Source organism: Schistocerca piceifrons, chromosome 5 (assembly GCF_021461385.2).
Source record: "Schistocerca piceifrons isolate TAMUIC-IGC-003096 chromosome 5, iqSchPice1.1, whole genome shotgun sequence".
In the NCBI taxonomy this organism is placed as follows: Eukaryota; Metazoa; Arthropoda; class Insecta; order Orthoptera; family Acrididae; genus Schistocerca; species Schistocerca piceifrons.
In genome coordinates, this window is record NC_060142.1 from 388,256,114 (window position 1) to 388,270,583 (window position 14,470).

General features: G+C 37.2%; 1 protein-coding gene across 1 annotated transcript in view; it reads left to right on the top strand.

Moving 5' to 3' along the window:
- The window catches only part of LOC124798269 (protein slowmo), a 36,782-nt gene that overhangs the window by 3,308 nt on the left and 19,004 nt on the right, over window positions 1–14,470 (top strand). The window contains exon 3 of the mRNA XM_047261593.1: window positions 12,588–12,674. Within this exon, the coding sequence (XP_047117549.1) occupies window positions 12,588–12,674 (87 nt within the window). The remainder of the gene's footprint in view (window positions 1–12,587; window positions 12,675–14,470) is intronic.

Genomic DNA, 14,470 nt, shown 5'->3' on the forward strand with positions numbered 1-14,470 from the left:
CCAAATGTCATCCTTCGCTTAACCTAGATCTTGGTCTGTTGCTGATCAGTGTGTTACCACAATCAAGATTTCAAGGGAGGGGAAGCACTGTCCCAGTCTTGCCATGCAGAAAGCTTTTGATAATTTAAAATTGGCCAGGCATTGTATGATTATTAGTGTTTACAGCATTACATTGTAATTGTTTGCATTTACAGTACCATTAAGTGAAAACTCCATGTAATCAGTCTTCAAGGTGATTAACAAGTTGTCATTAGTTCCTGTATACCACCAGCCAACAAATCTTCAAGTAACAAATAGCTCTGGCATTTTATGAAATCTGCATTGTGTGGCATGCAATTTGTATGTAATTACTTGGTATTACCATAACAAACTCTTCCTGGCCAGTATAATTTTATCCATCTCTTCTGTGATACTTGATCAAATCTTCTAATGCTCTGTGAAACTCTTAATACTGGAGCCCATATGCCTTCCATGTCAAAACCTATATCTTGTATTAAATCACCAGACAAGTTTTAGCACTCAAACTTTCAGCACTCTTTGCTATGTTTTATAGCAGAATGTTCAGTTATTTTTAATTTCATTGAAGGTCGTTTTGACTTTTCTATATGCTAAATCAATGCTTCAGAGGAATGTTTGTTTTGATTCCTGTGCATTTTTCTGCAGCCTTTTCTGTGTTTTTCTTTATTTCATTCCTAAGTGACAAATTGCTGTGTTACTTTCTTTTCCTGGACCTTTTTGTAATTCATTGCAGGTAATTTCTTTTGTTACCTAAGATTTCTTTGCATTTATCCTTCTCGAACCTATATTTTTCCTGCTTCTGTGATTGTTTTTTGTAGATGGTCATTCCTCGACTGAATTGCCTATTGTGGTACTCATTATTGCAATATTGTAAGCTCTACAGACTTTAAACACCCCCCCCCCCCACCACCACCACACACACACACACACACACACACACACACACACACACACACACACACACACACACACACACACACTTAAGTTCTGTTTGGGGATATGACTTATCTAGATCTGCCAGGAGTGCAGGGACTCAAATTGAACCAATTGACTCATTTGTGTCTTATGCAGCATGGGCTCTGTAATGTCTAGGAAGAAGATATAATGATGAAAACTAATATTTTTCTACCTTGTAGGCAAATACTGACCCAATAGTGTAACGTTTCAGTTTTTATATTTGAATATTATTTAAAACTTTCGTAATCCTTAGTGTCACCAATCTTCCTACCAGCTAAGCATCCTTGCTTGTTTTGCAGTTAGCAATAAAGAGGAGGCAGGAATGAATTCGTTCATGGGTAAAATTGGATAACAACACTTCTTTGCTGTGGTGTAAAGTATTGTTGTACTTGCCATAACAATGTTAGGCTTTTGCTGACCAATGCCATAATCTGCGCCCGTAAATCAACATTATACCTGTGGTATTATTGAACGTTAGCATTCGTTGAGAATGCTGACGAATCAGTACACTTTTCACCAGGAATGGTGCTGGCTTTAGAATTTATTATTCCTGAATTTTCGAAATTCAAAACGTATTAACGGATAAATGACAAATACAGTCGCCGAAGACACGTTCGCACGGCTGTATTGCATTGTGTGGTCGACATGAACTCGGTAAATGCTCAAGCGGGTGCGCTGATAGAGTTCTTACACAGCTTACACTGGTGCAAAGTCCATGCACTGGTCACGTGCAGCTATTCCGTAACAGGAGTACAGCGTGAGACTCCCGTGGGTCTTACGCAACATTGGCTCCGAAAAGCATCAGCTGTTTGGCTTTCTTCCAAGGCTTAATGAAGGAATGCTTACAGCACGTGTTGGACGTTGTCAAACTGCTGAAGACTTTACCCTTTCACCTTACGGTATTCTTTGCGTATGTGCTGTTTAAAATAAACTTCGATCCTCTTTTGGCAAGTTGGAATATTTTTCCTGTGTAAGTGCAAAGACACAAGGGGTGTAGGTCATTGCCCTCAGAGGACAGAAAACAAAAACTGCTCCGCCGATAGAGGTTAACACAGTTCAAATGCGCTATGTACTGAAGTATATTATTCTAAGGCCTCCCCTTTATCGCGTCGACATTTTTTACACAATCGTAATGTGACCTTCGTATCCACAATGAACTTTGAGTGTGAAGAGACATACGTTTATCAGATGGCGAAATTGAACATGCCTCTGCCTCAACCACATGAGCTGCTCAAACGAAGAGGGTGGGCTGACTCTAAGGCTTGTTCGTTGAAACCTTGTGCTTAAACCAGCCTCTAAGTCGTGAGTTCTTTTGTTAGCCATTATGCTGGAAAAAAGTTAAATCAGATTGATGATCACTAGGGAAAAGATTGAAAGAATACCCGGCAGGTGTGTGCTTTACCTGGGTGTAGCAAGTTGTGTAGATGCGTTATTGAATAATCGCATACATGAGCACCCGCAGAATATTTCAAGGAAAGTGTCTAAAATTGCTATTGTTGATAGGAATTGACCAGATTCGAGAAGTTTGATGCCAAAAGAACTAAATTTGAGGTGATAAAAAAAACTCAAAACATCCCAGTGGACTGGTTATCCATTCAATATATGAATGAAAACGCCTGTAATGTTGCAGGGGTGGGGGGTGGGGAGATGGTGCAGATCTGTCTATCGACCCCTCCAATGAGGCGGGTGGCAAATTTCGGTCCGTTTACAGTTTATTAGGGAAATGAAAATTATAGTACGAAGACATACATACAAAATTTCAAGAACCTGTGTTAAGTAATCTGGATGTACTTTCTATTTATCACCCTCACAGACACTTAAGCAGTCGTTTCATAAAGGGAAATAAAAATATCAGAAATTCTTTTCTTGTGGTGATTAAATATGCAACACCCATTTGACTCGAATTTGTTCTGAATTTCTGGCGACAGAATTTTTGAGACTGTTACTGATAGCTGTTGATGGAGCTTCCCAAAATCGAGTGACTGATTACACTACTAAAACTTGACGTCACCAGTTCTGCAAGCCAGTCGGAGGAAAAAATCAGAATGATTTCAACGATAGCAAGTGAGTAGCAACACTAAACATGAACTTCAATGTCCAAATGGAGAAACTTGAGATAAAGGAAAGAACAATTTTAAGGAAAGTCATAGGACCAAAACTCAAAGATAAGACTGTCTACATAAAAAATGAAACTCTACAAGAAAATCGAAAAACTTTCAGATGCAATTTCTCAGAATGAACTCTTAACAGATTAACCAAACAATCCTTTGACTTTTTCCGCAACCGCAAAACAAAACCCAACGGGTTGAAAAATACTAGATATCAGAAAATTACCAATTCATCGAACAGCAAAACTAATTACCAAAGATCAAAATATAAGGTTCCAAGACAAATGTGCACAAAAACCCAAATACATGATCTCGGAGGAAGAGAGGAAAAGATTAGGAAGAATGAAGAAATTATGTCCAACGTACCCCAAAGAGGGTGACACGAAGAAGATAGCACGTTAATCGACCGAAATATAAGTAAAATTATCAGCTCTGAATGAGTAGCGGTTATTTCAATTTCTGGACCTATTCATGTATAACATTAATTTAGAAATTCATAAATTACTTCCCGAGTTGTTGAATTTTATATTCTCTACACACTCCAGCTGCTTGCGCATGAAGTATCTGGGAATAGATTATGCATCCTTTCAATAGTCAGTTAATCAAAATCACGACTCAAGATGGAGCGAGACCTTTCTGTTTAAAGCTACTAAGCTATACTATTTATAGCCCTGCCTCATGACTTTTTCGTAATAGGTAGAGCCTAAATGGCAATCTTCTTCATTGGTGCTAGTTAGATACTAGAATATGCCGTGTCAAAGATGTCACGTTTTTGAAAAAGATCTCAATCTTTTTGTAGTCGTCCCCCCTTCCCGCTCTCCTCCGTCCGAAGCTGCCCAGTGAATGTTACTGACAGTCTGAAAAATATTACCTTACCGTTAGACATAATTCACTTGCGGCCTGTCTGTGTTTTTATTTACAGCTCCAGTGGCGAAAGGGAAAGTTCTTGTGAAACGAACGTGGATGCAGATATAACATTCACGTTAAAGCAAGAAACTATCTAGAAAGCCCTGGTATTGGTGGCTATGTTATAACTGAATAAAACATGCCGTAACCTCAAAACACATTTCAGTAGTTGCAGAGTACCAGTACTATACTAGTACAGCAGTTACTGGTACCATGTAGATAGAGAATTTGGTCGCCTTTATTTGGCAAGTGTCACTGCACTCAAGACGTGAGACGATTTATCATAACGTACGTCGGCAAACCTCATAAAGGGGCAGTTACAATATTGTCAGGTAGTTGTATTCGTGAAAATGTTTTTAGAACAGCGCGTACTGTTCTTTCTAGATCGCGTAACTCGACTATCATGACCTTCATTTTTGGCACGGAACTACGTCTTGTAGCCTTGGTATGCGGGTTCTCAGCTTCAGGGTCGAAACCGTGCATTTTCTCAACAGGTAACTACCCGCACAGATAGCGGCACTTTGAAGAACAGTTAATTTACACATACGTAAATTAGAGAAGAAAAATTTTTAAATGTTGTTTGACAAATTGCAGTTTGATTCCGTTTATTTCAAGGGAGTAATAACCGAATAAATAAATGATCATCCGTTAACAAATTGATGACAGACAGTGGCCTTGTGACTGCTACATGCTCTCTACAGTGGTCTCGGTTGAATCGTAATGCTCCGCCTGACTTGAGCTCAGTCATCACTAACTCTTGCGATCGGTGACACGAGAACGCATTCAGCTAAGGAGAATGGAATAAATTAACTACCTGATGGAATGATGAATGGGTGTGTCATTGCGAAGCTGATTTAAATTATATGGATTTTCCGGTAATGAAGGTACATAGATATAAGTCGTAGAAGGCAGGGCTTTGTATAATATAGCTTGGTAGCGTTACCTAAAAGTCGTTAAAAATTGTATTAGTGCGTAAGGTCGTAGCGTTTTCCATAAGATCAATAAACACAACAGATACACATAAGAGCGCAGTCAATAATTCGGGGTTTTAACGCTTTATAATAATTACTACATTAAACTTAGTTATAAATGTCAAATGAAAGAGCAACTCAGTTTTACCAAGAACCTTATAAATGTTCAGTGTGAGCACCACTTGTCATACGGCAAAAAAGTCTATAGCAGAGTTCTTCCCAAATGTTAAGTGTGTCTTCAGTGATTGTAGCAACAGCTGCTTCAATCCAGTTTCTTAATTCAGGGAGGTCTGCTGGTAGCGGAGGCTGTATTGACTCAATCACCACCCAGCCCAAACCACCTAAGGAGGGAGCCTTGAAATTCGAGGGTGTGGATCTTATGTGGTAGACCTCGTTTAGGGAGGGATTTATCGAAATTCCAAACCTAAGGGTGTGAAATAGGGATGAAGTTTTATGAAAAATGTCGGTGTTAATGGAATTTTGATGCCACACCTACGAAAATTGGTATTTGGTTTCTCAGTCAGAAATAAGTGTTTGAGAGTTCTTGGGAAATTAACCCTATTGGGGGGGGGGGGGGTGCTGAAATAGTGGGTGGGTGAAAGCTCTTTAAAAAAAATTTGGGAACTACTAAAGTATTTTTAAAGCTACATCTATTAACAATGGTATTTAACTTCTCGGTTGCAAATAAAAAAATACTTGTTTCAGACTTTTTGGAAATTCGACCGCTATGGGGAGGAACGGGGGGGATGAAAGTGTCTAATGGAAATAGTTCATTCTGCAAGCATTTTTGGAGCTGAATCTGCAAAAATTTCATATTTGGCTTCTTTGTTAGAAATAAAACGTGCGCATTTCTTTGTTGTTGGAAAATCAACCCATAAGGGGTGAAGTATGGTCAGACTGATTCACTGACTCATCATTGCCCATACAAAACGACTAAGGATAGGAACTTGACGTTTGGAGAGAGTGTGGATCTTATACTGTAGACATAGTTTATGAAGGGATTGCCCGAAATTACACTCCTGGAAGGGGAGGGTAAATATGGGATGAAAGGCTTTCTGAAAGTATGTCGCTACTAAGGGAACTTTGAAGCTAGAACTACGAAAACTGGTATTTGTTTTCTCAGTCAGAAAGTAAAAAGTTTAGCATTTTTTAAAATTCAACCTCTAAGGGGGTAAAATAGTGGGTGAAAGATTTTTGAAAATAATTACTGAATAACTATTTAGCCTGTAATCTTACGTGGCCCAGATAGGTGACCTTGTAATTGTCACATACACAGAGAATCGCGGAAGGTAGAAGTAGCGGTAAGTGAAAGATCGAACCTCGAACCCTGGGACTCAATTTGTCACTGAATCACGAAGTAACAATTACCAGAAAGCTCAAAAGGCACTGCCTCTTTCGAATGAGCGATAGGTGGCATCTACTTGGCCTGTGGTTGTTAGGCTAATGACTTAATTCTTACTGCAGTCTGACGTATAAATTTGCCGTCAACACCATTTGCCTGTAAACGACGATCTGCGTACATACGCTGTCCCGTAGCGCTAGAGTTCTTGACGCGTGTGTTGCCACGTTACCCGTACATTGGCAGATGCAAGTGGCAGTGGCTGCATTGCACTTCGGCCCCGGCGGAGTGGGACGTAACCGGGGGCGCTCGGCCGTTCATTTCATTGTCACACCGAAGGTGACGCCATACTTGAGCCATGGGCGGCGGCTGGTAGCTTTCCGCGCGGTAGGCCAGCTGCTCTCGTCATCGGTTCGCTAGTCGACGCTGACCTTCGGTCAGAATGTCTTGCGCGAAAACGGTACTGGGGGGGCCAGTTTCGCCATGGAAACAGAGGATCAGTTCATTGCACAACTCGCCGTTGAACTGTTTTCCGCCAGCTCCTTCACCTCAAGACCTGTGATATGGCGAAAGCAAGTACAGCACGTTGATTGTATGTGATCAAAAAATAACCCAGAAATGAAACTTCCTGGCAGATTAAAACTGTGTGCCCGACCGAGACTCGAACTCTGGACGTTTGCCTTTGCGGGCAAGTGCTCTACCACTTGCCCGCGAAAGGCAAAGGTCCCGAGTTCAAGTCTCGGTCGGGCACACAGTTTTAATCTGCCAGGAAGTTTCATATCAGTGCACACTCCGCTGCAGAGTGAAAATCTCATTCTGGAAACGCAGAAAGGATTTAAAGTTGGTGCTGCCTCAAACTGTGCTCTGTGGATTCCAGGATTAATGAAATAGGCACACATAGCAGACATTTGGAGAAAACATATTTCTCAGAATTAATACTGAAAGTTTAGTCCTCTCATTATACTGGAGAGCTGCTTTAGTTTCTACTTAAATTGTGTTATTTAGAGTACCTATGTACTTCAGTGCACATGGATATGTGTCGAAGTAAAATCATTACTTGCCATGTCAGTGGGCCTACATCATATTTTAAGTCATTACAGCCTTATTTCACTAACAGTGCCATGTTGCAGTGACAATTTATGTGAGTGGAAGGAACATAATATGATCATACATATTTATGTAATCATTGAGTATATAAAATTTTGTGGACACTACTGTTGTAAGCTGGAAATTGTCCTGTAACACTTAACTGCTACAGCAGATATTGAAGCAAAAGTGTAATTTACTTAAGAATGAATTTCTATTATTTACGGCAGTGACCAAAGAACCTCCTGGTCCTTACACTGCCAGTTGTCAGTGATCTTCACATATGCTGCAGATCATGGAAAAACCAAACAGGACAGTCTAGATCATAAAATAACAAAATATCCCTAATGAAAAATGACTGTCATCCACATGGAAAACATGAGATTAAAATATCACAAGGCATGCCCATTTTAAAACATGACTTAATATAAGAGCCCATAGTGGCATCATAAAAAAATACACAGGAAATTAGCTTAGGATTGTCGCACACATTTGAAACATAGTGTAAACTAAGCCATAGTGCAGTTAGAGCCATTCTGTGAACAGCACTAATCTTCATGAAAAGCTAAGGTACAGTAGTACAAAATATTTTTCTCTTGTAAGCTTATTAGATGTCACTACTGTAAGCCTACTTGTGTTCATCAATTACATGGTTGTACAAAATGCAATAAAATGAAAAAGACAGTGGGTAAAATCCACAGTGGGGCATGTAAGGTAACATACACTAAAATGAGCTTACAGCACTAAAAATAACATAAGAATGACAAATTTACTATGGAAACCAAATAGGTGAAACAAAAGACAGAAATAAGTAATCAGCACCCTCTGTTGGAGTAGCCACCAGACTGCAGCATAGGTGAGAAGTGGTTGGAGGAGCTTAACTACTAGAAGTCTTTTTGTATCCCATGACACATCATACCAAGAAAAGGGTAATACAACATTGTAATAGTATATAAGATTATATAGTCAATGAAATACATTGTATAAAGAGAGAAGGGACAATAAAAAATGAGTAATACAACCAATGTATGAAAATGAAGCAGATATGCAGTGTGCTTCATATTAGTTAATGACAAGGCAAGAAATACATATGTGAGGTGGCCAGTGATTAACATATTATTGCCAAACAAAGCAGAGTAGGTGTGGGTACAAAATTGCTTTGTCCATTGAGCACTCGTGCTTGCTCCTGTTTTTTTGCTATACAGATTTAAAGTTCTTCTAACAAATAGAGAACATGGCCCTTTTCTATCCTATGGAGAATACACATTCTGTTCTCAGTGCTCCCTATAGTATAGCAGGTTTCTGCTAATGCAATTCCAAGGCAATTTTATTACTTGGCTGTAAATGCTCCTTAAGCCATACATCAAGAGTGGCAGATTTGGCTGATAGAATACTTGTTACAATCAATTACCAATACCCCAGAGCAATAAAATTTGTTATGTGCATTTCTCAACTTCATTATAATAGAAGTTGTTGGATTATTAACTTGAAAATAATGTCTGACCTTAGATGGTCTGGAACATTTTTCGATTTGCTGGAAATTTTCCTGTGAAATTTCTTCGGAATGTTTTCATTCTTCGGAATGTTTTCATTCTTCGGAATGTTTTCATTCTTCGGAATGTTTTCATTCTTCGGAATGTTTTCATTCTTCGGAATGTTTTCATTCTTCGGAATGTTTTCATTCTTCGGAATGTTTTCATTCTTCGGAATGTTTTCATTCTTCGGAATGTTTTCATTCTTCGGAATGTTTTCATTCTTCGGAATGTTTTCATTCTTCGGAATGTTTTCATTCTTCGGAATGTTTTCATTCTTCGGAATGTTTTCATTCTTCGGAATGTTTTCATTCTTCGGAATGTTTTCATTCTTCGGAATGTTTTCATTCTTCGGAATGTTTTCATTCTTCGGAATGTTTTCATTCTTCGGAATGTTTTCATTCTTCGGAATGTTTTCATTCTTCGGAATGTTTTCATTCTTCGGAATGTTTTCATTCTTCGGAATGTTTTCATTCTTCGGAATGTTTTCATTCTTCGGAATGTTTTCATTCTTCGGAATGTTTTCATTCTTCGGAATGTTTTGATTCTTCGGAATGTTTTGATTCTTCGGAATGTTTTGATTCTTCGGAATGTTTTGATTCTTCGGAATGTTTTGATTCTTCGGAATGTTTTGATTCTTCGGAATGTTTTGATTCTTCGGAATGTTTTGATTCTTCGGAATGTTTTCATTCTTCGGAATGTTTTCATTCTTCGGAATGTTTTCATTCTTCGGAATGTTTTCATTCTTCGGAATGTTTTCATTCTTCGGAATGTTTTCATTCTTCGGAATGTTTTCATTCTTCGGAATGTTTTCATTCTTCGGAATGTTTTCATTCTTCGGAATGTTTTCATTCTTCGGAATGTTTTGATTCTTCGGAATGTTTTGATTCTTCGGAATGTTTTGATTCTTCGGAATGTTTTGATTCTTCGGAATGTTTTGATTCTTCGGAATGTTTTGATTCTTCGGAATGTTTTGATTCTTCGGAATGTTTTGATTCTTCGGAATGTTTTGATTCTTCGGAATGTTTTGATTCTTCGGAATGTTTTGATTCTTCGGAATGTTTTGATTCTTCGGAATGTTTTGATTCTTCGGAATGTTTTGATTCTTCGGAATGTTTTGATTCTTCGGAATGTTTTGATTCTTCGGAATGTTTTGATTCTTCGGAATGTTTTGATTCTTCGGAATGTTTTCATTCTTCGGAATGTTTTCATTCTTCGGAATGTTTTCATTCTTCGGAATGTTTTCATTCTTCGGAATGTTTTCATTCTTCGGAATGTTTTCATTCTTCGGAATGTTTTCATTCTTCGGAATGTTTTCATTCTTCGGAATGTTTTCATTCTTCGGAATGTTTTCATTCTTCGGAATGTTTTCATTCTTCGGAATGTTTTCATTCTTCGGAATGTTTTCATTCTTCGGAATGTTTTCATTCTTCGGAATGTTTTCATTCTTCGGAATGTTTTCATTCTTCGGAATGTTTTCATTCTTCGGAATGTTTTCATTCTTCGGAATGTTTTCATTCTTCGGAATGTTTTCATTCTTCGGAATGTTTTCATTCTTCGGAATGTTTTCATTCTTCGGAATGTTTTCATTCTTCGGAATGTTTTGATTCTTCGGAATGTTTTCATTCTTCGTTTAGTGCTGTTTTTCTGTAGGAGTGTGCATTCACCTGCTATTTATTTTCTATAATCTATAGTACAGGTATGTAAAATAATTATCAGAAAAACCATTGGCTGTTCAATTTACGTTGAAATACAGTTCTATATGTATTTCACTGTTGGTCAAAGGTAAACAAGAGCCTGAATGATTGAGGTGAATGAAAATGCTCTTTTATATCATGGTAGATGGTGTGAGCTTGCATCAGTGATACCAGTTCATGTAGGTTTTTTAAAAATCGAAAATTTGCTGTCAACTTGCTTAATAGTAAGATCTAAACAGTCCCTTCTGCATATGAAAAATGCAAGAAAGCTAGCTTTGCTGTTGATGAACTAATTGTTAGTGTAACTTCATATTTAGTTACTGTGGAAGCAGCATGTAATGGGCTGAAAATTGAGTCTCTAATTTCCAAAACGTCCTTCATCCAGTTTTTGTGGAAATTGAGTTATTGTTACTACAGCATTCATCAAATTTTTTACATCATATTAAACTATGGTTTTTGTTCAAAACATTCCTTAAAACATTACAATTTAATAATAAAACCCTGGAATATCCCTTTTTAGTTTCATTGGACATCCGTTATCCAATCCAACATGGCCAACTCATCTACTGTTACATTTTCTGACAAAATGACCTATATCCTTTGCCTATTTCTAAGCGGTGTCATTTTTTTCAAAAGTGACTCTTACACACAGTGCCATCCCAAGGCCATATTTTTTTTGTTCTAACAATTTCGATAGTGTCATTTATCATGAACTTACTGTAAAGGTTTCTGACATACAGGGACCTTTGTGTCTGTGTATTTGGTATATGTATGTCCTTGATTGCAAGCTCAAAACTGCTTTTAATCCTCTAGTAGGTAACATACTGATAAATTCTTATCTGTTGTATGCATGTAAGTGTTAGTAAGGCTGTGCTTACTACTGAGCTTCCTATAGTTGTTGCAGTTGCATTAATAAACTTTTTTTAGAAGAGATGGCACTGGTTGTTGGCACTTCATAATATGTTAAAGCCTTACTTGGAATGTGTTGACATGATTGTTACTTACATTGTCTTTGGATTGTCTGGAGTTATGCTTGAACATAGTTTAAATGAGGAATTGTGCAGCAGTTAAATGTGATACTGATGTGTAACCTTAGCACTTGAAAAAAGGTGTAAATCTTTTTTTTACACATTTTTAAATAGTCCACATTGGACAAATTTATTAGTGCCCATGGAACTGTTCCAACCCAGGTCACTTAAACAGATCCAAATAACATTTTTGTTAAACTACCAGCTTCAGTTTCCTAGTTAAATTTACCATGTTGAGGTTGAAGTGTCAAAGCAATTTGAAAGTGGGTGTGTCCTGTTTTTGACATCAGCAAATTTAAGTATACAACATAATTAGCTTCTTTTTGTCTAAAATCTGTGAGATTGTCGACGCCATGTTTGTATCGGTAAGTGTTCGTAATAAGTGCCTTATCTCTATGCTCACGAGTTGTTTAAAATTATAAAGAAAACTACTTCTGCCCTTGGTGATCTCAGACTTTCTTGGTATGATATGCTTCTGGATGTTCTACAAAGCTGTTTTTTCCATGTGCAAAACAAACAGCTTGGCAGAACTGAAAGCATACCATTATTGGTGCCCTTACATCATCGCATAAAGTGTGTTCCACTTTAAAATGTAAAGATGCTGTTAAGGAAATCAGAGTGCAAGTCATTGTTTTAAACAAGTCTGAGCACAGCTCTAGTGATTAGTGCCTCAACCAGCCAGAACTAATGCTTCTATTCTCGATTTTTGAGTGTTTAAGCGCATATGTTGTGATAGGTGTTAACACAACAAAATTCTGCAGGAAAGCAAAACACTTCCATATTTTTCAAGATGGAAGATTTGAGAACTTCTCTCATTCTCATATCTGCACCACAAATTGCTGTCACTTCATTGTTTCAATTTATTATGCACTGCCATATCACCATTCTCTGGATGAACTCAATAAAGAACTTTCTGTATGTTACCAAAGTTTGTTTTTATTACAGATATTTGGGAATCCAAATGTGTGTTATGCCAGTGAATATTCTCAAGTTAATCCAAGTGCAAGACATATGACACTGAAATCAAGAAATGTAAGTATATTTGCATTCAGTTTTTAAGAGGGAAACAGTCAAATATTTTTCAATATGTTTAAGCAACAATGTTGTTTGAGTGGTTGTGTGTTTAAGAGCAGTAGAAGGATGTACACAGAAGTGCTTATCCACTGCTACTTCACAACAGAAAGAAAGAGTGATGTAGCTAGAAAATAGGAACTGCTAATTTGTCAAGCAAAACATCTCTTGTAAGACCTATGGACAACTATTTAGTGTATATTTCATATGTTGGTTGGATGAAAAATTATACAAATTGCCAACACACTTAAACTCTACACAGTAACTTTAAAGCAACAACTTTTCCTCTTCACTTACAGAAAGTGTTCGTCTCTAGTCTGAACACTCACTCATTGTGATGTTGTAGAGGTTTCAAAATTAGTCTGTGAAGTTTAATGCAAACTTAGTTTAAAAATACTAATGCATTAAATTCCTCTCTAGTGTCAATAAATGTGGCCCAAGAGTATCCATAACTATCTATATGCTCATTAGGTAAAAGTGTGTTAGTTATATGATTAAAAGAGACAAGTTGTATGTACTCTTTCTAACCATTGATCTTCTGTAAAGGATCATTTGGGTCAACACAGATATTGTCAACATGGATATTGGATTTTTGTATATATGTGAAATACTAATAATTGGAATATACTTGCTTTGTATCTTCGGTGAATGTTTTGTACATTACACTTCACATTTATATATACAAAACAAAACATTATGGCCTTACTGTGACAAATTTGTGTTATAGATAATAAAAGATTACAGAAAATATGTACATAAGGTGAAGCTCTGAAGTCTTGTTGGTGGGCAGTTTTCTGTATGTAGCTGATATATATGGCACTGGTTGAATACAAAATGTGAACAGGGTATTCATTATTTCTGGCTATCAGCCTTCACTGCATTTTGATTTACTGCTTTTGGCTCTCTCTATTCCCTTCAGAAAGATGTTGTCTAACATGCACATTTATCATGAAATTAAGTGATGCCATTAAACACAATGTATTGGAAACATTTGTAACACTCTGTGTGTTGTCCCAGTATATGGTGTTGGAAAATGTCTATTGGATTTATTTATTTATTTATTTTTTTTTGGATCTGCCTTTTGAATGTCATGATCACACCTGTTGCCCTTTACTGTCAGGGTGCTGATTAGTTGCAACTGTTTTCTCGTGTAGCTTACAGAATTTGCCACTAGATGGTGTTGGTGTGCAGATTAATGCTCACTGCTTCAGTCTTTGTATAGGTTGATGGCTGTTGAGATATGAGCGTCGTATCGTGAAATATTGGTGATAGATTATTCTGCTACTGCTTTGTTTGTTGGCATGCTTTGCGATACCCTTGTTTACATTCTGTATTTGCATTCTGTGTTCTAGTTTTTGTACAGTACTGTTACTTAATGTTCTTTGTATTATTTCAAATTAATGTTTACAGTTTATTTTTTTCACATCCTTATTTTTTTTGTCAAGAAGACATCCTATACTGGCCCAAAGTAGGTCACTTAATGGCAATAAAATTTGTGAACTTTTGGAATGTGCTAGTGATCCATTGTTTTAACAAAGGAAGCAGTGTTTCAGAAAGTGGTAGTGATGCTCTTTGTGATATTGTTAATGAAAGTGAAGACAAAGTGGAAGATACGCAGTATACTAAAGTAATATGCTAAAGTAATTGCATCTAGAACTATACAGCCATTACCACATTTATTTCATGAGCTGCTTGAACCAAAGTATATAATGCCAGTAGGATCTTCAGTGATTATTTCAATTTATTTTTCAATGCAA